The sequence below is a fragment of the Semicossyphus pulcher genome, unplaced genomic scaffold (assembly GCF_022749685.1).
Source record: "Semicossyphus pulcher isolate SPU_LCO1_2020_fin unplaced genomic scaffold, fSemPul1.0.p SCAF_16, whole genome shotgun sequence".
Lineage (NCBI taxonomy): Eukaryota > Metazoa > Chordata > Actinopteri > Labriformes > Labridae > Semicossyphus > Semicossyphus pulcher.
Window position 1 is genome coordinate 13,354,765 of NW_027211670.1, and position 21,553 is coordinate 13,376,317.

The 21,553-nt window shown below is 43.4% G+C and overlaps 2 protein-coding genes across 4 annotated transcripts; one reads left to right on the forward strand and one right to left on the reverse strand.

Annotated features, from left to right (window-relative positions):
- Positions 1-497: 497 nt before the first annotated feature.
- On the forward strand, positions 498-9,929 carry adprh (ADP-ribosylarginine hydrolase). The gene is made up of 8 exons (XM_069664167.1): positions 498-707; positions 4,150-4,267; positions 4,379-4,487; positions 4,785-4,883; positions 4,960-5,065; positions 6,271-6,537; positions 7,090-7,304; positions 9,215-9,929. Exons 1-8 carry the CDS (start codon positions 700-702, stop codon positions 9,361-9,363), a joined length of 1,071 nt encoding a protein of 356 aa, XP_069520268.1. The 5' UTR covers positions 498-699; the 3' UTR covers positions 9,364-9,929.
- A 15-nt stretch (positions 9,930-9,944) lies between these two features.
- LOC138593232 (ataxin-2-like protein) lies at positions 9,945-20,973 on the reverse strand. Of its 3 annotated transcripts, none has more exons than XM_069664148.1 (23): positions 20,284-20,973; positions 19,492-19,531; positions 19,004-19,060; positions 18,636-18,707; positions 18,286-18,445; positions 17,878-17,999; positions 17,621-17,712; positions 17,201-17,449; positions 16,397-16,836; positions 16,232-16,318; positions 16,026-16,139; positions 15,791-15,871; positions 15,542-15,603; positions 14,104-14,444; positions 13,950-14,019; positions 13,699-13,833; positions 12,796-12,859; positions 12,372-12,553; positions 12,121-12,262; positions 11,823-11,932; positions 11,077-11,256; positions 10,784-10,952; positions 9,945-10,660 (listed from the first exon to the last, which is right to left on the reverse strand). In XM_069664148.1, exons 1-23 carry the CDS (start codon positions 20,406-20,408, stop codon positions 10,611-10,613), a joined length of 3,144 nt encoding a protein of 1,047 aa, XP_069520249.1. In that variant the 5' UTR covers positions 20,409-20,973; the 3' UTR covers positions 9,945-10,610. The 3 variants fall into 3 exon arrangements, with proteins under 3 accessions (XP_069520249.1, XP_069520250.1, XP_069520248.1); XM_069664149.1 differs by having other exon boundaries at positions 9,945-10,563; positions 11,065-11,256; XM_069664147.1 differs by having other exon boundaries at positions 11,065-11,256.
- Between the last annotated feature and the right edge of the window lie 580 nt (positions 20,974-21,553).

Genomic DNA, 21,553 nt, shown 5'->3' on the forward strand with positions numbered 1-21,553 from the left:
TTGGGTTTTTATAAAGAAAATTATAAGATACTAGTAAGCTAAGTATTCTGGAAATTATGAGGTTTAGTTCATTCATCACTGAATAATTGAAGTGATTTAAACACATTTAGTCAATGGGTCCAGACCAATGACTGTGGTCCAGATGTTGGTAAATTTGGCTACAGTTGTAAAATGCAGAGGAACCGAAAATTCCTATTAAGTATATGTGAAGGAAACACGAGTGAATTTATCATTGAAATATGATTGAAAATGGTTTTACAATTACCTGGATTTGTTATATTCATAAATAATTCAATATTTTTGAGTACTAATTTTAATTAACACTAGAGTTTGTATGATGCAGTAGCTAAATGTAGTGCCTGGGAAAAAGTCAATGTGTCTCCTGGTGTTACATAGAAGATATGCCATTTGTTTTGCTATGTCTCCATCTTGAAAGCGGACTTCTAAAATTGGTTTGACGCTGCGTCTTTTTTTAGCCCCCACGTTTACACGGTGTCCAGTCTGCTGTCTTGGGTCTGGATAGTAGCATGAAGTTACTTTGGTGAATGAACGCTTGGTGTTTGCTACAGGCATGTCTGAGCAGGGACTGAGCTAATATTTAGCAGTGGGTGTACAGCAGCGCTTCAGTTCACAGCCCCGGTGTCAGCGTATGTGTGTGCCCGCCTGGTGAAGCTTGACTTCGGGGAACGACACGCTGCAATGGACCGGTGAGTCTGCAAGTGCACGGAGGGAGGATTTCCTGCAGCGAGTGAAACATTTTACTTACAATGATCTGAAATCAAGCGAGAGAGTCACGTAATGTGTAAACTAACTTGTTTATGTTACGTTATGTTATGTTATGTGATACAATAGGGGTTTTATTTTATGGGTACACATGACACATGATGAACATGTTTATCCGCTAAAAAAGGACAAAAAACATTCTTTCTTTGGGTATTAATTACGAATATATCTCAGTATATTTACATATTTACTTACATTGCGGTAAGAATATACCGTACGTAATTACCATTATGTTTTAATTTATTATATATATTTTTTTATTTCAGTCTGTGCTTAAAATATTCTCTATAGGCAAATTTTGATTTGTGCAATTGTATTCACTCCGTTTTCCCGTTATTTCTGGTCGTTTTCTCGAGAGCTCGACTTATTTTCAAGATATCTCGCGATAACAAAGCTGGTTTTCCCATCATAACGAGTTTATTTCAGTTGTTTTCACAAGATCTCGACCTATTTGTCCCGTTATCTTGCGATAACAAAGCTTGTTTTCCCGTGATAACGAGATAGTTTCAGTTGTTTTCTTGAGATCTCAACTTATTTTCTCGTTATCTCGGGAAAACAAAGCTTGTTTTCCCATCATAACGGATTAATTTGGCCCATTATCTTGAGATAACAAAGCTTGTTTTCTCATGATAACGGGATACTTTTCCAGCAATCTAGAAAATAAAATAATGGTCACTGTGATATTACTAAATTCTGGTTCTGGCACCGCATGAGTGGTAGCCAGTTACGGCAGCTCCATCCCACCTATCTTTTTACAGACCAGGGGCCTCATTTATAAACGCAGCATAAGCACAGAAGAAGGCGTACGCCACTTTCAAAGCAAACTTTGGGATTTATAAAAAACAAACTTGATGGGAAAATGTGCGGCCCACCACGCCAGCTCTGAGCCATGCGTACGAAAGTTTTGGAGACAGGTGAAGTTGGCGACGCAGATGGTGAGGTGTTGAACTGAAGCCAGGTTGTATATTGATACCTTTCACATATTGAATGTCACTAAATATCAAGCGGTATTGAGCGAGTCCTGTCACCATAAACATCATACCAGCAGTGTTATTTGTACTCATCTTGTAGTGAGACGTATTCCATAAGCACCTTTAAATTTAAAAATATATAAGCAAATATTAAATAAAAGTCTGCTTAATATTTGATCAGCACTTTCTCACCTTCACAGCCCCCCATGCTGTAAACTAAGAATGCTTTCAAAAATATAGATAATAATTGTTTATTTTTATCAATGTACAAAATGATAAGTGAGCGAAGAAAAGAAACAGCTGTGTAGGAGGCTTAAAACTGGGTGAGGAACAGCCAAACTCTGCTACCAAGGTGAGGTTGTGGAGGACAGTTTCATATCACAGGTCATACACCATGGCAAGACTGAGCACAGCAAGACACAAGGTAGATTAACTGCATCAGCAAGGTCTCTCCCAGACAAAGATTTCAAATCAGACTCGGGTTTCGAAATGTGCTGTTCAAGCTCTTTGGAAGAAGCACAAAGAAACAGGCAACGTTGAGGATCGTAGACGCAGTGGTCGGCCAAGGAAACAGTGCAGCAGATGAAAAACACATCAAGCTAATTTCCCTTCAAAATCGGAAGATGTCCAGCAGCGCCATCAGCTCAGAACTGGCAGACCAGTGGGACCCAGGTACACCCATCTACTGTCCGGAGAAGTCTGGCCAGAAGTGGTCTTCATGGAAGAGCTGCAGCCAAAAAGCCATACTCCGACATGGAAACAAGGCCAAGCAACTCAACTATGCACGAAAACATAGGAACTGGGGTGCAGACAAATGACAGCAGGTGCTTTGAACTGATGAGTCAAAATTTGAATTATTCGGCTGTAGCAGAAGGCAGTTTGTTCGCCAAAGGGCTGGAGAGCGGTACAATAATGAGTGTCTGCAGGCAACAGTGAAGCATGGTGGAGGTTCCTGCAAGTTTGGGGCTGCATTTCTGCAAATGGAGTTGGAGATTTGGTCAGGATTAATGGTGTCCTCATTGCTGAGAAATACAGGCAGATACTTATCCATCATGCAATACCATCAGGGAGGCGTATGATTGGCCCCAAATTTATTCTGTAGCAGGACAAGGACCCCAAACATACAGCCAATGTCATTCAGAACTATCTTCAGCGTAAAGAAGAACAAGAAGTCCTGGAAGTGATGGTACGGCCCCCACAGAGCCCTGATCTCAACGTCATCCAGTCTGTCTGGGATTACATGAAGAGACCGAAGGATTTGAGGAAGCCTACATCCACAGAAGATCTGTGGTTAGATCTCCAAGATGTTTGGAACAACCTACCAGCCGAGTTCCTTCAAAAACTGTGTGCAAGTGTACCTAGAAGAATTGATGCTGTTTTGAAGGCAAAGGGTGGTCACACCAAATTTATTGATTTGATTTAGATTTCTCTTCTGTTCATTCACTGCATTTTGTTAATTGATGGAAAATAAACTATTAACACTTCCATTTTTGAAAGCATTCTTAGTTTACAGCATTTTTTCACACCTGCCTACAACTTTTGCACAGTACTGTACATCTGAGAGTTAATATGACACAAGCAACGTTAAGACGGGAGGGAACAACTGAATAAATATATAAACAATGAGAATAAATTAGCAAAGTCTACCACATCATCATCACCATCATTCACTGATCAAACTTCTATCAGACAACATCCCGCAGCAGAGGAGACACCTGACTGACGCCAATATTCAGTAATAATGTGATGGCGTTAATGTGGTTTCTGTAAACATATTTATACAGTGGGGCGCGTAATGCTGCTGATGGACGGCTGTAACACCTTCATTCACTGTTTTTTCCTCTGTTTGTGACCCCCGTCACGAGCACCTCGAGCAGTCTAAAAGTTCATTACCTTTGTCTTCCTCTCGGTTGTTTCCGTGATTCACCATAAACAACCACCACTGAACAGACGGCTCATTTGTATGCATTTCCATTCACGAGGTGCTTTGCGTCGACCATGTATGCTGTAATGCAGGTGTGTGTGAGGGCGGAATAAGAAGCTAATTCACGTGCGCACATTTTTCAGGTGGATTGTGATTTATGAAGTGAAACAGGTGTAGGACGTGCGTGAATAACTGAGTAAATAAAATGTATGGATACATGTCCGCTAAGGGCTTCCGTACATTAGTGATGGTGGTGTTTTTACTCCTTAGTGAAAACAATATAATTTCTGCAAAACAGCTTCAGTTACAATCACTGTTAGACAAAACAGTATTCAGTATATTCTCTTATTTACGATCCTTAAAAACTGGTTTCAGGGTTCCCCTTTAGTTGCTTTTGGCTCAGACAAGCACTTCATAGTGGTGATCCTTTATTAAGTGGTAAATTTGTGGTCTCTTTGTGCCTTTATGTAGCGGATCTGCTACACTGGAGCACTACAAGGCAGCCATGCTGCTGAGTGGTGTTGGTGATGCTCTGGGATACAGGAACCAGCTGTGGGAGTACAATGAGTCAGGACCAGCCATTCACCAGGTCAGTCACATGGAAAGAGGAGTCATACCAAACTGTGTGAAAAAGTTCAACTCCTTCTAAAGGCGTGTTTGGTTTAAATGTCTGGCCTCTTCCACTTCCTGTTCCCTGCAGGAGCTGAAGGAGCTCGGTGGTCTGAAAAACATCAAGGCTGAGCTCCCTGATTGGCCGGTGAGCGACGACACAGTTCTTCATCTGGCGACGGCTGAGGGACTCGCAACAGGTGAGCTCAAAATAACATGGAACTCATTTGCTCTCCCTGGTTTGGCTCATTTTCTTTATCTGATCTTGATCTGATAGTCTGTGGCGTCCTGATGAGGCCTCGTTGTGAGCTCCAGCTAAAGGTTAAATCTAATTTCCAGTCTCTCGTCTTGATTTGCTGCTCTATTACGGCTCTGCAAGTGGAAGGAAAATGGTAGTAATTCCACTTGACCTTTACTTTGATAAGGCCTTGTTAACACCTGTTACATCTGTAAAAACGTTAATATGGACAACGTTGAACAAGTTGTCTCCCTCGTAGGGAAGGTGGGGGAGGAGCTGATGCATGAGGTGGCTGCTCGATATGTGGAGGGAATGAAAGATATGGACGGCAGGAAACCAGGGCCTTCAAGCATCCTGGGTGAGACAAACTCTTAATCTTAATAATGTCATGTATCTCTAGCTATGGTGAAGATCTGAATAATTTCCTCTTTTAGGAGTGTCCCAGCTGAAGCCTGGAGAGGAGGGGGGCTACAGGGTGTCCTATAACCCAGAGGGTACGGGCTGTGGAGCGGCCATGAGGTCCATGTGCATTGGCCTCAGGTGAGACTCCTCTCACACATCGTAGCTCATTCTAATCCTTTGAAACACTGTTATAATGTTGAGTCTTTTGTTCTGAACGCATCATGGGTTTGGATTGTATGCTTTACCTGACCTTGCAGTGTTGCTTTACAAGGTGTCTTGATGACTCACTTAAGGGCAAGTATAGAAAGGGAAATCTGTGACAAGAATTGAAATTAAATTACATTTTTAAATGGCTTGTGTATCAGCGAATTAATGCACTTCTCTGTTGTATTGATATATAAATCCTTTTTTTTAAAAGGTTTTTTTTTAAAGGGATAAGGAGTTGCCCTTCTTATGTTACTGACGTGACTTTCAAAGTTAAGGTCAGAGTCCAAAATAACTCCTGGTCCTGGAGACCGAAACACTGCGTGTGAATACATTTCCTCCCTCTACGTTTTAATATCTGTCTTATCTTATTTTCTTGATTTAATCATTTAATCAGGTTTGATCTCTAGATCTTAACCTAAACAAAAGTGCAAAGATATTCACTTTGCAATGGTTTGAAATATGCTCATTTTTAGGTTTGAGAAGCTGGAATCAAATACATTGTTACTCAAAGCATGATTCAAGGATTAATCAATAAGTAGGATACTTATGTTTCATTTTCCGGCGATCGACGGCATTTAATCCACTCTTATGTCTATTTAGCTCCACGTGTTATGCAGGTGCAGCTACTCATATGCAGGTACCTTCAATTAAGCTCTAAACTCACCACCTTTGGCTTTATTAAGGAATGCATCAGGAAATAATTAAATGGGATTAAAATTGTTCAGGTAGGTCCTATACAGCATCGTCTTGGATTATGAGGCACAATAAACAGGATATACGGTTTCCTTATTATTGCACAGTGCAGCTTTGTGTGGTCAAAACGCAGAAATAAGACGATGAACATTTAAATTAAAAGTTGAGGCATGCAGCTGCTGCTCTTATCCAAAGTAATTTAAAACAAAATGCAATAGTGGAAAGCAATATCATCATTAAGCAGAAAATAACTAATACATAAATAATGGAGATCCGGAGCCAGTAAAAAGAGTATGTGGAATCAATTAAAGCATGAAAAGAAGTAATTACTGTATACACATTTTCTAACCAAACAGAGCACTAATACAGAATGCTTCAACCCGTTTCTCCTCTCATTATATTTATAAACACATATGTACTTTTATTTCTTTTGTCCTCACCAGGTATCCGAAGCCTGACCAGCTGCTGTCGTTGGTGGCGGTTGCAGTGGAGACGGGCCGGATGACCCACCCTCACCCCACTGGCTTCCTTGGCGCCGTAGCGTCGGCCCTCTTCACTGCGTACGCCGTCCAGCGCAGGCCGATCACGACGTGGGGTCTTGGCCTGATCAACGAGGCGTGTCCCATAGCAAAGAGCTTCGTTCAGGGCCGAGGCTACGCTGTGGAGGAGACAGAGAGAGACTGGGGTTACTTCTGTGACAAGTGGCAGTGGTAGGAGCAGCTGAAACCAGGCTATATTCAACAAGGAACGGATAATGTACAGTAAGCAGGTTGTTATAGTGGAATAGAACCCTGACAGAAGGGGTTTATTTCTGCTATAACAACCTGCTGACTGAACATTATCATGCTTATTACACGGCTAATAACTACATAATTAAAAACACAATACATTGACTTGGAAATTATTTCGTTGATTTAAAAAAATTATTTTATTAAAAAAGTTAGATTTCATGGTTCAATGGTCAACTTGGTAGCCGGCGTCTGAAAATGAGCCTACTTAGCTGTCATTACTTACATTACAGTAAGTCCTCCAGGGTCTGTGGTCAGAGCTGCTACTATAGCTAGTCTGTTCTTCATACAAGCAGTCTGTTATAAAGCAATAGCAGACCTTAGGATTGACCAATCAGAATCAAGTATTTAAAAACAGCCCTGTAATAAAAAGAATAATGTCCATGGATGTAAGAGTGACTCATTTCCTTAGTAGAATAACATTACATTAGAGTTTATATGGATATTAGGTGAATCTCTTACCTCTGTCCACAGGTACCTGGATATGAGGGGCATCTCTAACGGGGTGGGGCCGGCGAACTGGCCCACCTCCTACGGCCCCGCTGAGAGAGACGAAGCCTACAAGAGCTTCAGTCTGTCCGGATGGGCGGGACGCAGCGGCCATGACGCCCCCATGATAGCGCTGGACGCCCTGCTGGGTGCCAGGTCAGACTGGGAGGAGCTGATGAGCAGAGCAGGCTTCCATGGAGGTCAGAGGTCAAAACGAGAAAATGTTATTAGAACTTCTTTTAGGTTGACAGCAGAGTTTTGCCCCTCATTATCACCAAACAGATCTCATTTCAGCATCACGTATTTTCAGCTACCCAGTCGTCTGGTTTGATTATAACAGAACTTATAATCATAATTCACAGTTGATTTCACAATTTCACATCTTTCTGCATATTGATCACAATCCTCTTCTTTTATTTTAAACAGATTATTTCACAACTTCTCTTTCATTTATATTCAGATCATTTGTTGCCCAGACAAACCATATGGGCCTATGCTCTAAACTCCAGCTGCTCCTCATCTTTCATTGTCTGCGGGGACAGAGGCAGCTTTGTGGAGGCGGAATGAAGAAACTAGAAAGGGAAATTCTTTCACACAGTAGTTTGTGAACAAGCAGTCTTTTCTACAAAGGCTTACGTGAAAAAAAGCTGTTTATGATACTGGGTATTCAAGTGCTATTGATGTAGGCTATTGTGATGCAACAATGAAATAACACGCCCACAGATTACATTCCTAAAAAGGACAGTGTGTCAACGGACAGCCCTATGAAGTAAGGTTTTTAAGTCCTGTGTGAACCCAAATGTCAACTTTCTTTACCAAAATCCACCAGAGTATTTTTAAAAATGTAACTTAACCGAGTAGTGTTGGTGCCTAAACTTTAGCGAGCACGTGTTTAACGCTGTGAAACAGTCACAGTCTAATTAGGTTGCGGATACATCATTACTTGGTTAGCTTTAGGAGAGATCGTGGTTTAAGCTAAAACAAACATGGACAACATTAACTTATACATTTGGCTACAGCAGTGGCTAAGTGTATGGCTCTGTGGAAAAAGGGATTTCAAACAGAAAGCCCTGAAATCAAACTTTAAGGCAACAAGTTCCAGCCAATCACAAAAGCCCAAATGTTAAACACCTTGTACATTGGTGTTGGTATGTAACAATCTATTTCTGATATGTTTTAAGTTTTAAATAGGATAAAAAGTTACATTATTTATACATACTGTCGTCTAAATTACAATTAAAAAACTAAAACAATCATATCCCACTAAAATTGAACTCCTAATTGTAAGAATAGGTGAAATTCAATGCTTATAATACCTTTAACTTAGAACAGATGTGAATGATTTTGGCGCAACATGGTTCTGTTTAAATTAACCTACATGAACTGATTGGTTTTTGTTTACTTGTTCAGCAAAAACTCGTGCTTATATTGGCTGAACTAGAGAAAGCAAACAGACTCCAATGCCAGCTACACAGCGATTACCATCTATAGTTTGCCAATGTAAGCTAACATTAGCCTCCGTAAGCTACTGGATAGCATGTAACATTAATATATCTATACTACATTAGAGGAACCTAAACTGATTATATGATGATTTAACAGGTTAACATTCTCACTCTCTAGATAAGAAGCACCATTAGCATTAATTTGGAGCAACCGGATGGATACAAGTACAATATTCATTCTCTTTTCGTCCTCACATTTTCTCAAATTGTGTGAGAAGTATCTTGTCCTTTGGCTGCTTAATCAACCAGTGTGTTTACCAGCTAGCTGCTCACTGTGTTTATCTGACCGTGGCTCTGGGCAGTAAGTGTAGAGCAGTGGGAGAGCGGTGAGACTGGCCAAAATCATTAAAGTTGCGTGCTGGTAAAACAAACCAATTAAATGAAAGACACTAAAAAGCTCTTTATCTGAGGGGACCTGCAGGGTTCGGGGGGTATTTCTCTGTAGCTTCATTACTACAAGTGACCACATTAACTACAAAGTATCGACTAAAGCTGCTTTTAAGCCAAAACAGATCCATTTAGTTGACAAACAGAGACACTCTGGAGGTCATGCTGCATCACAGCACTTTTTCACATGCTGTTTGTCTGATTTCCTCTCTGCTCAGGCGACAGTGACAGCACCGCTGTGATCGCCTGCTGCTGCTGGGGTCTCCTCTACGGCACCCAGGGGGTCCCTGAAGGCAACTACGGCAACCTGGAATACCGGGACCGCCTTGAGCGCAGTGCAGAGCAACTCTACGCCCTGTCACACTGATAAAGCCACCACAGCCTGCTGCACTGACAGGGCGTCCTAACAGCTTTCATTGAGGGGAAACTAGGCCGCGCACCCTGACACATTGACGTAGAGCTAGGTGGTGCGTTCAGTAGTACATCGATCTGGAGAGCGGTCACACAGCCACAAAGTGTGCCGTCATACTCGCCTGAAGGGGAAGCAGAGTGTCCCACTAACCCAAAGAATATTTCTGCCACATAGGGGGCTGTGTGCTTTGTGACACTGGCACTGAGGCTGCTGTATAAAGAGGGGTCCCCCTAGTGACCGTTTTAAATGAACTTGCAGGGTTGTACCGCTGAGTGGAACCAATCCCAGCTAATGAGAATGTGAGGAGAATACAAAAAGTCCCCCAGGAGGTAATTACTTCATTTTGTCAGCCTGACATAATAGCAAACGCTTAGCGGGCCTCAAATTAAATGAGCTCTTGTTATCAACCAGTGAAAAATACATTTCTGTGTCTCATTAAAGCTGCTAACTGTTTCTTCATGCAGTGCAGAGCAAAGCTGAACAGCTACACCCTGGAGAAGCAGAATTATTGATACAATAAATTCAACAATCAAAGCTTTGTAGTTGAGTTGAAAACTTTATTTTTTTGTCATTGTTGTTTTTATATTTTTTTTGTCTTGTCCATTTTTTTTATTAATTATATTTTCCTACAGGAGAGAAGAAGGGCAAAAGGGGGGTGGGTTTAACTACTGGATAGAGTTAAAAAATAAAGAAAGAAATTATTTGCTAAAAATCCCCTCCTCTTCAAATCCCTGCTTTCATGCTGTACTCATGAAAATCCCGCCACAGTCTGCTTTTTCCCGCTTGTGTCATGGTACCTCACAAGGCAAAAAAAAAAACACAGGAAGATAAAGTCTGCTGTTTTTTTCCTCTTTGACTGGTCCGCCCAGCGAGGTGCCTCGTGTCTCTGAAACGGGAACTGGAGAGAGGAGCAGGATGGCAGCAGCAGGGGTGGGACGCTGCTGCTGTCCTCTGCCACCTTCGTCATGAGCATTAAAAAGGTCCTCCTCATCCGGAGCTGACACTGGATGGAGAGCGTTACAGCAGGAGAATAAGGTGCTGCGAGGCTTTTGTCCTCTTCTCTCCCATGTGCGATAGTGTCCGTTTGTTTGTTTCGGAGTCACGCTCAGTCTGGGCCTCACCTCCAGCAGGCAGCGGGGATGTTGGGGCTCATTCCTGGGAACAGTTTGGGAGGTAAGGGGGGGGGAAGGGGCATATGGGGTTTAGTTTCCAGGTGGATGGAAGGGAGCAGGGTGTGTTTGTACCTGCATTGCTGCGGGAGGAAAACACAAAACAACAAACACTATAAAAACGAACAACACTTCAAACCACAGAATGGAAACACCTTTAAGTGAGCGGACGATGGAGGGGATGTTCTTTGGTTTATGAGTCCTACCTTGATGTCCTATGTAAAAGTGTTGGTGTGCTCCTTGCTGAGGTCCGTGCTGGGGATGCTGGGGCACTGAACCGGGGCCCTGCTGAGGGGGCGGCTGCAACATCAAGACCGGATGCTGACCGTGGCTGCCCGAATGGTGGGGACCCGACATGGCTCCTTGTACGTGGGCCTGGGGGAGGGGGGAGAGGAGATTTACAAATCAAGATTTAGATTTTGATGAAGATTAAAATGAAATAGATGTACGAGAGTCATAATTTTTTAAAAGGAAAAGGTGTAAGTACCCTGTTCCATACCTGTGCTATCTGCCCCATGGGATATGTTTGTGGGATGCCCTGGTGGCTGTGGATGCTGTATCCTGGGATGGAGTAAGAGCCCTGTGGAGACGTGTGGCCTGGCTGCATGTTGGGTGGGGTGGGTGCTGACAGGGGACCTGAGTGGTACAAGGACTGGGGCTGAGGGCCTGATTGGGCATTCTGAAAGGAAAGAGACCACAGAGTCAAAACATCAGGAGATGATGATAAATTACCGTAAAATTCAGTGTATAAGAAAACTTTTTAATACATTATTTTTCATCTAAAAGGTGGGCTGCGTCCTATACACCGGTGCAACCAATATACCAGTATAAAATGCAGAGAGATATTTTATTGTGTTACAGTATTTTACCCAGACGATGGTGCTATAATCTAGCGAAAGCTTCATCACGGACATGCGCAGTCATGATCACAGTGCAGCCGCCAACCTCATAACAATTGACATTACCATAGGCTGAGCTCAACTACTGCACTGGTAGCTAGCAGGATTGCAAACTCCACATGGTGTTGAAATAATTTTAAAACAAGCTATAGAAAATATTTTTCCCTTTGGGGTACCCCCAAAACAGACTTATATACCGATTTAGCCCCACACCAAGTGTTTCTGCGCTCCTCCTGACCTTAAAGGACTACATTTCCAAATGTATCGCCATAAAAGGTGCCATAACACTGTGAAGTTTAACACCGTCTCTGCATAGGGGCACAAAAAATGTGTCTTGGTATCTCACCTGTCCAGGACTAGGTGCAGCGTGCTGGGGAGGTGGCTGGTTGCCTGTTGGGGTACTGGAAGGCTGGGGCTGATGAACTGCACCAGAGTGGTGGGAGAAGGACTGTGGAGCTACACAGAGAAAGAGATATAAAAGTTAAAGTGCTTCATTTCGTTACATTTCCAAGTGTTCATTTGGAAAGACATTGTAATACACAACAGATAATATAGGAGGGAGGTTTGATTTATAACATTTTAAATACTGCATATAAATATTTTGTGTTGCACGTCACTCTCGCTGCATTTTGGGATCAACTCACCATAGATGCCCTGCTGTGGTCCCTGAGGTCCGTCTCCCTGTGCAGGGAACTGGGGGCCTCCTGGGGGTCCCAGGGCTTGAGGGTGGGGACCTCCGCCTTGGCCTATCATCCTGGCTCCACCCTGTAGCATGGAGTACATCGGCTGGAGAGGGAGAGGAAATGACAGGTAAATAACATTTTATACAGCGTGTCAAATAAAAAACAGTTAACCATTGAAAACCCGAATAACAGAAGAGGTAAGAGGGTCCTACCTGTCCAGGGTAGGCTGTCATGGCCTGGATGACCTGCTGCTGGCCGTACTGCTGTGGGTTGTACTGGAGGTAGGACTGAGTGTAGGGGGACGCTACCAGAGGGGGCCCAGCTGCCGACGCCGCAGCTTGCAACATTGGGGGTGCTGAAGTACCGTGGTCGGAGCGAGGAGCCACGACTGAGCCTGGTGGAAGAGAAGAATCATTAAGACAACGGGAACAACAATCTCCAAAATCACTGCACTGTTGTGTCACATGTCGGAGCATTTTGTTCTTTGATGAAAGCATAATTTAGAGTTAAGACCTTATGAATGTTGCAAGCAATTAAAAAGCAGCTGACAGGATGTCATTTTGGAAGCAATTTGTTGTTGAAGATTTTCAACCGCGGACAAACGGCACTGAAAAGAAAAACGCTGCATTTATTTACCTTTGGCCCTGGGGTATTTTCCCTGGCTGACTGCAGACATGGTGTACTGGTACATCGGCGGGGGCTGAAAGAAACGATGAAGAGGTTAGCAGAAAGAAAAGCTGTTCCTGCACTGTGAGTAAACAGTTGGTTGATTTATTTTAAATAAAATGTTTCAGTATTTATTTTAAAGAAATGTAAAATCTGGTTACAGCTTCGCAAATGTTACAATGTACAGATTTCTTTGTAAATGTCTGTTAAGACACTATCTATCACCAAATGAGGTAACACAATGGTGATTGAGCCCACTGACGAAAGCCTTTGTATTTGCAGTGTATAGTATAGAAGTATTATTACGGACTTTCTGTCTGGGGTCTTAGTGACGCGTTTTCCATCACCCAGCAGTGGTTGCAGTAATCTACTATGGCTGAACAAACCAGATCGATGACTACAGATACAACTTCAACAATAAGTGAAAATCTAAAGAGAAAGAAACAAATTCGTCGTCAGATGAAAGCAAACAGTCTACAAAGAATACAAGAGTTACAGCCGGAGACAACCGTGGACGTCACACATGCAACACTGTCTGGATATCTGGGAAGTGTGCTCCCGCAATTGCCGTTTATCGCCAAAGAGCACGAAACTGAAGTCTTCGCGATTACAACTTTAATGTCTCCTTGGACAATTTGTAATGGATGAAATGATGCTGATTATTTTCTTGATTAATAAATAATGAACATATGTGTTACTTGTAAATAAAGTCAATAAAAACAGGATGTCATTCTCTCCTATCACTCCAGCTGTTCCTGAGTTTGAAAGCCTTAAAGTGAAACGAATAGTAAAAACATAAATGTCTAGATTGGAGTTTTAACAAAGGATAAAACACAATGATGCCTATACAAAAGGTTTTTTTGACCAATGTACCTGCACAGAGTGGATGGGTGGTACATAGGTGAGGTATTGGGTGTTGTAGAGTGGTCCCTGTCCGCCTGGGTGCTGAAGGACCACTGGGCTTGGAGGAGTGGGCCGAGGTGGGGTGGGTGCAGTGTTGGGCTTCGTCTGTATAAAGACAGTCACAGATAAATTTAACTGTGAGCTAACCCAAAACAGCTTTTATTACATAATAACAAATATATAACAGATCTACATCTCTTGATATCATTCAGCTGGCTTACCATCGGCACTTGAGCTTTGATGGGGTTGAACTCCTTGGCGTTGGGGTTTAAGGTGGATTTCTTGACTTGGCTAAAAAAAGGGGTGAAAATGTGTTTAGAACTGAAAATCCGAACAACATAAATAAGTTAAACACTGTACAGTGATAAGTCTCACTCTGCTACGCCCTCCGGCCGCTCCGCCGTCTCAGATCTCGCATCATCGCTCCCCGGGGTCCTGGCCGGCTGCGGGGTGGCCGGTGAATGCCTGTCGGGAACGCTAACGCTGGTGGCGGGTGTAGCAGTGTCCTTGCTGGGGTCGTCAGCAGGGGCCGGTGAAGGCTGCGGTTGGGGCCGGGAAGAGCTGGGGGCTGCAGGTTGGGGTTTGGGATCTGAAGCAGGGTGAGCGTCTGATGCTGAGGATTTGGCGGTGGCCGCTTGGGCGACTTCGCCGATAGCGGGAGGGGTCGCTGCTGCCGGGGAGCTGGGAGAGCTGGAGCTGCCTCCACTTGGCTGGAGCTGGAGGAAAATTAGGACGTTTAGGATTGATGGTAGAGAGGATGGAGGAGATGGCAAAAAGAGATAAATGTAATTACACAGAGCATAATCTCTATTTACTGATTCTACATAGAAATGTAGAATCTGTAGGCAGGGACGTGGATTTTGGTTCCAGTTTGTAGTACGCTTGTAGTCTGAGACGTCTATTGACCAATCACGTATTAGCAGGCTGCAGCGTATGCTGGAAAAACAGTCTGTGTGGAGAGTAGGCGGAAGGTAATCCGTAATAACAGTCGTAATAACTTCCCGGCTCCCATCAGCAGCTTCTTCTCATTACTCAGACATATAATAATATAAACAGAAATCTGCATGATGACAGCTAACAATCTGCTCTAGATCCAAAATATAACTTGAGATAAATTCCCTTAACGCTGTGTCACGAAAGCCGGCAGCGTTCAGATTTCCTGACTTCCTCAAATGCATCAGAAATGAATGATCCCACCTGCGTGCAACAAACGAGCATTTAAAAAGTACTTTTCTTCTCCCTTTTGAGGTCAGACCGGACGAGGCTTCATTTTTACTTTTTACTAATCTGCATAATGATGTTGAAATTTCGTAAGTAAATCACAAGAAAAACGGGTTAGTTTTCTGTAAACAATGCAGCACGCTGAAGAGGAAGTCTTGACTGGAAGTGGTTTATCACTAAGCGCTGACGCCCGGCATGTTCCCCCTTTGCATTAAGCAATAGAAGTGAGTCTGCCAGTACGTCTGTGTTTTGGTCTATTGTTGATAACCCATAATAACTAATGAAGGTATTATTTTGTGTCATACATGAAAAAACTGAAAACAAAACTCAGAGTTGCAATAACGTCATCGACGAACATCAGAAGTCTTTTCTTTCGGCTGCATAAAGAACGAAAGCTCGAGCTCTTAAAGTTATTTTATAGATCGGTTTAAACAGGATCATGTAACAAACGGTCTCTCTCAGTCGCCCACAACAGGTCCGTTTAATGGTTAAAGAAGCCGCCTAACATCAGTGATGTCTCAGGTCAACACTCTCTTGATTGGTCACAGATTTTCTCATTTCACGCTTCACGGAAAGGAAACTGAACTCTTACCCTGAATTCCTTGCCGAATTTCCGCAGCTCCTCAATCTGCGACCTTTGCTGAACGGAGGGAGCTGGTGGAGGAGAGAGGAAACAAAGGTTAATGAAAATGTGAAAACTGCAAACTTAGAGCCTGCTGTGACTTGCAAAACAAACCAGGCATGAAACTAGACACACATTATATTTGAATATCCTCTGATTTAAGAGTCATAATTGAAGTCTTATTTCCACATTTAACTGGCACTATTTTGGTGTACAAACCTTTACCACCCTTGCCTTCCTCCGTGTTGCTGGGGCTCTCGGCTGCGCGTTCTTTTGCAGCGGCACTGAGGATCTCATTCACTGAAAAGATGAAGGGAAACTAATTAGTTGTAGCGCTTCATTTGATTTCACCTTCATTACCTGTCGCTTACTGCGACGAGGTGACGAATGAAGCTCGCCTCATAACAGAAAAATACAGTTTTGACTTTGATCTGGGTGAGGAGGGAGACGGTACCATCGACGGGGAAAAGAGGGGCGGGGCCAGACGTCTTCTGGGCAGGCAGGGAGACGGACGATGTGTCCAAATAAGGCGGGTCCTGGGAAGAACCTGATTTAGGAGAGCGAGTAGCTGCAAGGACAGGACGGAGAAAAAATAAAGGTTTCAGGCAAAATCCATCAACAATATAAAAGAGGATTTAACAGCACAGGTGACTGATTTACCTGTTGACTGAGAATGTGAGTTTGAAGTGCGGACTGTTCTGCTCGACTGTGGAGGTCTTTGGGCTTTAGGAGACGTTCTGGTAGAGACTGAAAGAAACAAAACAATCATTTGCAACCTGCAGTGATGCTGTTAAAACACCTTCTAACACAAGTTCACACACTTACCTCCATTTACAGGCCGGCCAGCGTCAGACAGCGAGTGCGGTAGTGATTGGGAATGAGGGACTGTGTGTCCATGTGGGGCAGGGGGGCTAGCTGAGGATGGGGCAGCTGAGGCAGATGCGGCTCCTGGTCCTCCTGGAGAGGCAGGTGTGTAGGGGCTTGACGGGCCAGACCCCGGGCCCGGGCTGGGACTTCCCTGCGGGTGGTGTGGAGCGAAGGCCCCTCCGCGGCCCGACAGAGGGCTGTTTCTCTCTGAGGAGGAGGCGCCAGGCTGGGGTCCAGCAGCAGACGGAAGTGGGGGTCTGGGGGAGGAGGAGGATGGTGGGTTGGAGCGGTAACCTCCGCTCATACGACTGTGGGGTGGAGGCCCACCAGGACCTCGCTCAGCTCGTTCCCGGTTCAACTCTCTCTGGCGTTGAGGTAATGGAATGTACTTCCCCTCCCTGAAAGAGGATCATAATACAGCTCACAAATGGGCAGTATATGAGAGATAATACACAGTCAAAACCAAACATGAGGAAAACTAGTCGAGTTTTAAAATTCTTTCTTCAGAAACAGCAGCAGATGAAACTTGACTAATTTAACTGACATCATAATGGAAGTTAAACCTCCAGAACAGCAACTTCATGGTACTCAAAATGTGTGTTTTATTAACTGCTGTTTCAAAATGAAAGAATAAACTTGCTCAACTTGAAACTGAAACTGCTCAAAATGCAGAGTAAACGAAAACTCGCAGAATCAGCAATAGCTGCGTCAGGCAAGTTTGTAGTCCCTTCAAACAGAGCTTTATCTGCGGATCACAGTCACCTGTTGCCGACTCCGGGGCTGTCTCTGCCCCTTTCGCGCTCTCTGTCCCGGGGGCTCTCGCGTCCCCTCTCACGATCGCCGCCGTCCCGCACCACAGCGCTGTACTTGTCCTCCTCTGTTTTACACTCGTCGTTTTCCAGGCCGACGCGATGGCGATACTGGGGGCTGGACTCGATCTCGCTGGCAAGGCGGGCGGCGCGTGCCTCCCTCTGCCGATAGTTGTCGGTGTTTCCCTTCTCCAGCGGCACACTGGACAGCGAGAGAGACGTGGGACAAAGAGACGAAAGGTCAAACGTGTGGATAATATGTATTGATTTAGAAGGTTTTTACTCTCTTCTATTAATACAACATGTAATTAAATTGTATGTCTTAAAATTGATCAGTTACTTATGATTGCATGTATTGAATATGGACACTTACGTATACATGGAGAGGCTGGAATCGTACGTTGACGTGACTCCGTATTTCACTTCATTGTAACGAAACATCTCATTGGCATCCCAGCCATTGGACTGCAGACAAAACATAACACAAGATTAAGGATGTTGAATGATCTAAATGAGGCACTGTATGTATAGAGCACGTATAACTGTGGGTGCGTATTATTGAACCATTTCTGGGGTCAACTTTAAATCATTTGATGTTTCTCTGTGAGTTAAAGGGACGGAGCGACTCACTGCATCATTTTCAAGATCGTAACTCTCTCCATTGCTGTCTCCTCCCTCCCATCTCTGCAGAACCTTCTCCTTGTGTTCTCCATTGACGCGGGTGGAGCTGATGGCCGTGTCTGTGAAGGTGTCTAAAATACAAACGAGAAAAAGATGCATGCAACATTTTTGCTTCCTTTGGCAAGGTTTATCAAATCATTCAAGCCTCACATGCAGTTTACTTCCTGGAGCTGTGCACTTTGTCATCATCATTTATCATAAATCAAGGATGCTTTTAGCATGACCACAATCTAATGTTGGCTCTCACACAAAGCCCTTTATTTTTTTTCAGGAAGACCTATTCGTCTTTGCAACAAAGTCTGTGAGTGACTTGCATTTCCCCTCTACCTTGGTCCCCAGCACGAGTGTGGTTTGTACCTCTAGTGGCGTAGTTGAGGTCAACGTCTCTGCAGATCATAGTCACCAGGTCTGAGGGGCTGAAGATCATCGTGTCGGTGATGTCCTCCCTTCGTGGCGGGGCTGATGTTGAGCCCTCCTCCTCGGTGCATTTGTGTACAGCATCCACAGCCAGCTCACACTAAACGATCGACATTTGAAAGGCAGCAGAGTACTCAGTGATCTTGCAGAGCAGAAATTAGATACACTTAAAAGAAAGCCAAATTTTTCCTCGAAACAAGTCTATTACACACACAGATTACCAACAGATTACGTGTAGTGTTTCACAAATTTGGCAGAGGAAGTGCTTGCCTGTGTGCTCAACATCTTACCCGAGAACTGAGCGTCTTGAATATGCCTTCAAATACACTGCCGTTCTTCACTCTTATGTCACAGGTGGAACCCTGAGGAGGACAAATATGTTGTTTATTAAGGGCTGACACGGTGACAGAGGAAATACAGTCTTCCTTTTTACAAACTAAATAAATGTATTCTTGTTTTTTTCACAGTCAGATATTTAAAAAGAAATTTAACCATTCCCTGCCAGAGAAGACACTGCTTCAAGAAGATAACTTGACCTCACAGAAAGTTACATTTTTCCTATAACTATCATACTAATGTCATGTGAGGGTGATGCAAGCCTTGTATTTTCTAGAATAATCTTCCTGGTATGAGAAGTTATAATAAGACGAATACTTACCACGACAGCTGTGAGGAAATGAAGCATTCTGGCATTGTTGTACACACCATCAAATCCCTGCGGATGGAAAAGGTTTAAAATATCCATCAATTAAAGTTCCACTAAGAAAGGACATAAAAACTATAACATAGTAGCGTCCATCTAAAATGTCTTTTTTTTTTTTTACCGAAACATCACTGCAACATAATGAAACCCCTTCATGAAATAAGGGAAGTTCATCCCAAGGGCAGCCTGACAAACCCTTCTAAACCAAATGGACAGTAGTCCCAGGTTTCTTTCTGGTCATCACATTCAATTCAATTGTAATTTCCGGCATAGGCCTACAACAATCTGTTTCTATAAAATGTTTGTTACCACCAGAGTAACATATCCTTATACTAAGAATCTTAAACTATATGTATTCAAAAAAGTGATGGATTGGGACTTCTTAACAATATCCACCATAAGTTGTGTGTGTTTTTTTGCTGCCCGACTTTAAGGATACTCACAGAAGATGACTGGAATGATGGCTTTGCAGACGGCCGATTCCTGGGAGAAACAGCACATTTAAAACATGTTTATCCACTTACAACAAAAGGTGTAGAACTTGTTTTCAAACCTGCCATGGACAGGCAGGAAAATATACTACCTTTTGCTAGTTGAGGAGAAGTTGAAATAGTGAATACTTCCTTTCTAATAATTATACCTTTTAAAATAATTTACTCATCATTCATTTAATAAAGGGATTAAGATATCTCGATAGTAAACACATTATCCATACACACATGGGATGGTATCACTGCTAATCGCATACACGGTTACAAAACAAAGACTGAGAGGAAGCTGACATTAAACCAGTAAACACACGCTCATCACCAAGATATAGACCTAATATGACCTTGTGCCGGCCATAAAATGTATTCGAGGTTAATAATAACGTTTCTGTATCCGACATCTTTGAGTTTCAAAGACGTTAAACTGTAATTTTAACATTTTTTCAAACATCAACGTCCTTTCTCTTGCTCTGACAGGCCAGAAAAACTTTGTTTCGCTTCTATGCTAATTTGCTACTCCTTGCTTTAACCAAGCTTGAACCCATCTCATGCATTGGTCTTCGGCTCAATATAAGGATTCTGATTGGCCCACAAGAACTGTCAATCTAACAAAATCTAATATCATTGGCTTGAAGAGAAGCTCCATTTCCGAGACACACCCACTTAGCACAGCGCTTTAACCGGTAGGCCTCTGAGTCACAGAGCAATCCCCAGACTGTCCTGACAGGAAATCCCGCACACGCTCACCTCCCGGCCGGTGTCCTGCTGCCGCTGTTGATGCCGCTGACTGGGGAAGACATACCACCGGGGCCCGAGGTTCCGTTAGACGCTTTTCTCCCGCCTGAGCCGGGCTGCTGCTGTTGTTTCAGCATTGCGAAGCACAAGGCTTAGATAGCACCAAGCGCACGCTAACTTATAAACACTAGTCCGTTTTAAAAGCGAACTATCTTTAGCAATATCACCTGTCCTAAGCAAAGCAGAGCCGGGGTAACCTCAATAAGACCGGCTATAGCTAATCTTGCTAATGGAGTACCAGTCGCCTGTGGCCTAAAATGTAAAGGCAGAACACCTTGCTATTTCTAATTGAATGTAACATATAACTTAACAAATTTCCCTCAACTATCTACTGAGTAACCACAATGGTTATGTCAAAGAAAGTGACTAATAAAACGACACGAGTTTCCGTATAATTATTTAGCAGTAGCTAGCAGAGTTAGCATTAGCTTTGATCCTCAAGCTCACTTCGGGCGCTTTCCCTCCGGGATTTACTTTCTTCTTTCTGTCGCTTCGCCTTAATTCCGGCACCGCTGACCCTTCCGTTAAAAATCTTAGGTCCTAGCGTTGCTGTCAGTTGCCTTGAGAAGTTTAATTTTTCAGGTTTCTTATTGAAAACCTGCTGCGGTCGGTCAACACCACCTCTCGGTAGGTTCACTTGACTCAATCCGCGCGCGGCTGACTGGAAACCGGCTGGAAGGGGGAGGGGGCGTTGACGTGCGCGTGCGCCTTTGACCTACTAGTGAGCGCGCGTACGTGGAACGATGTATGCATTGAATCGATATATGATTAATCCTTATTTAGCTCTCCTGTTGCAAGAATGGGTGGTCTTTACTGTACACGTGGCAGTGGCTCTACAAAACATCAACGTTTTTGTGTTTATCTCACCTTAAAGCTCCTGTGAGGAACTTCCGGCTTGTGTTGATTTTGGCGCCCCCTGTGGGCAAAGCCGTACCTCTTATCTCTTAGCTGAGTTAGTCCTTTGCATGCTTAAGTGGTGGTTTTCATCAAAAAAATCTCATCCTGCTTTCCAGTCATATGTATCAATCACTTTAAATTTTTGTCCTGGAAAATGTAGACAAAGACAGCATGTAGTTAATCGCTTAGTCTGACACCTACCCCCTGCCAGCAGTTTCAGGCATTAAAAATAACTATATAGAAATAATCAATCTGGTCACTGATGGTCTGTTTGCTCTTGTAGGTTGTAAATGATCAGACTCACAGGAGCTTTAATAATTTCAAA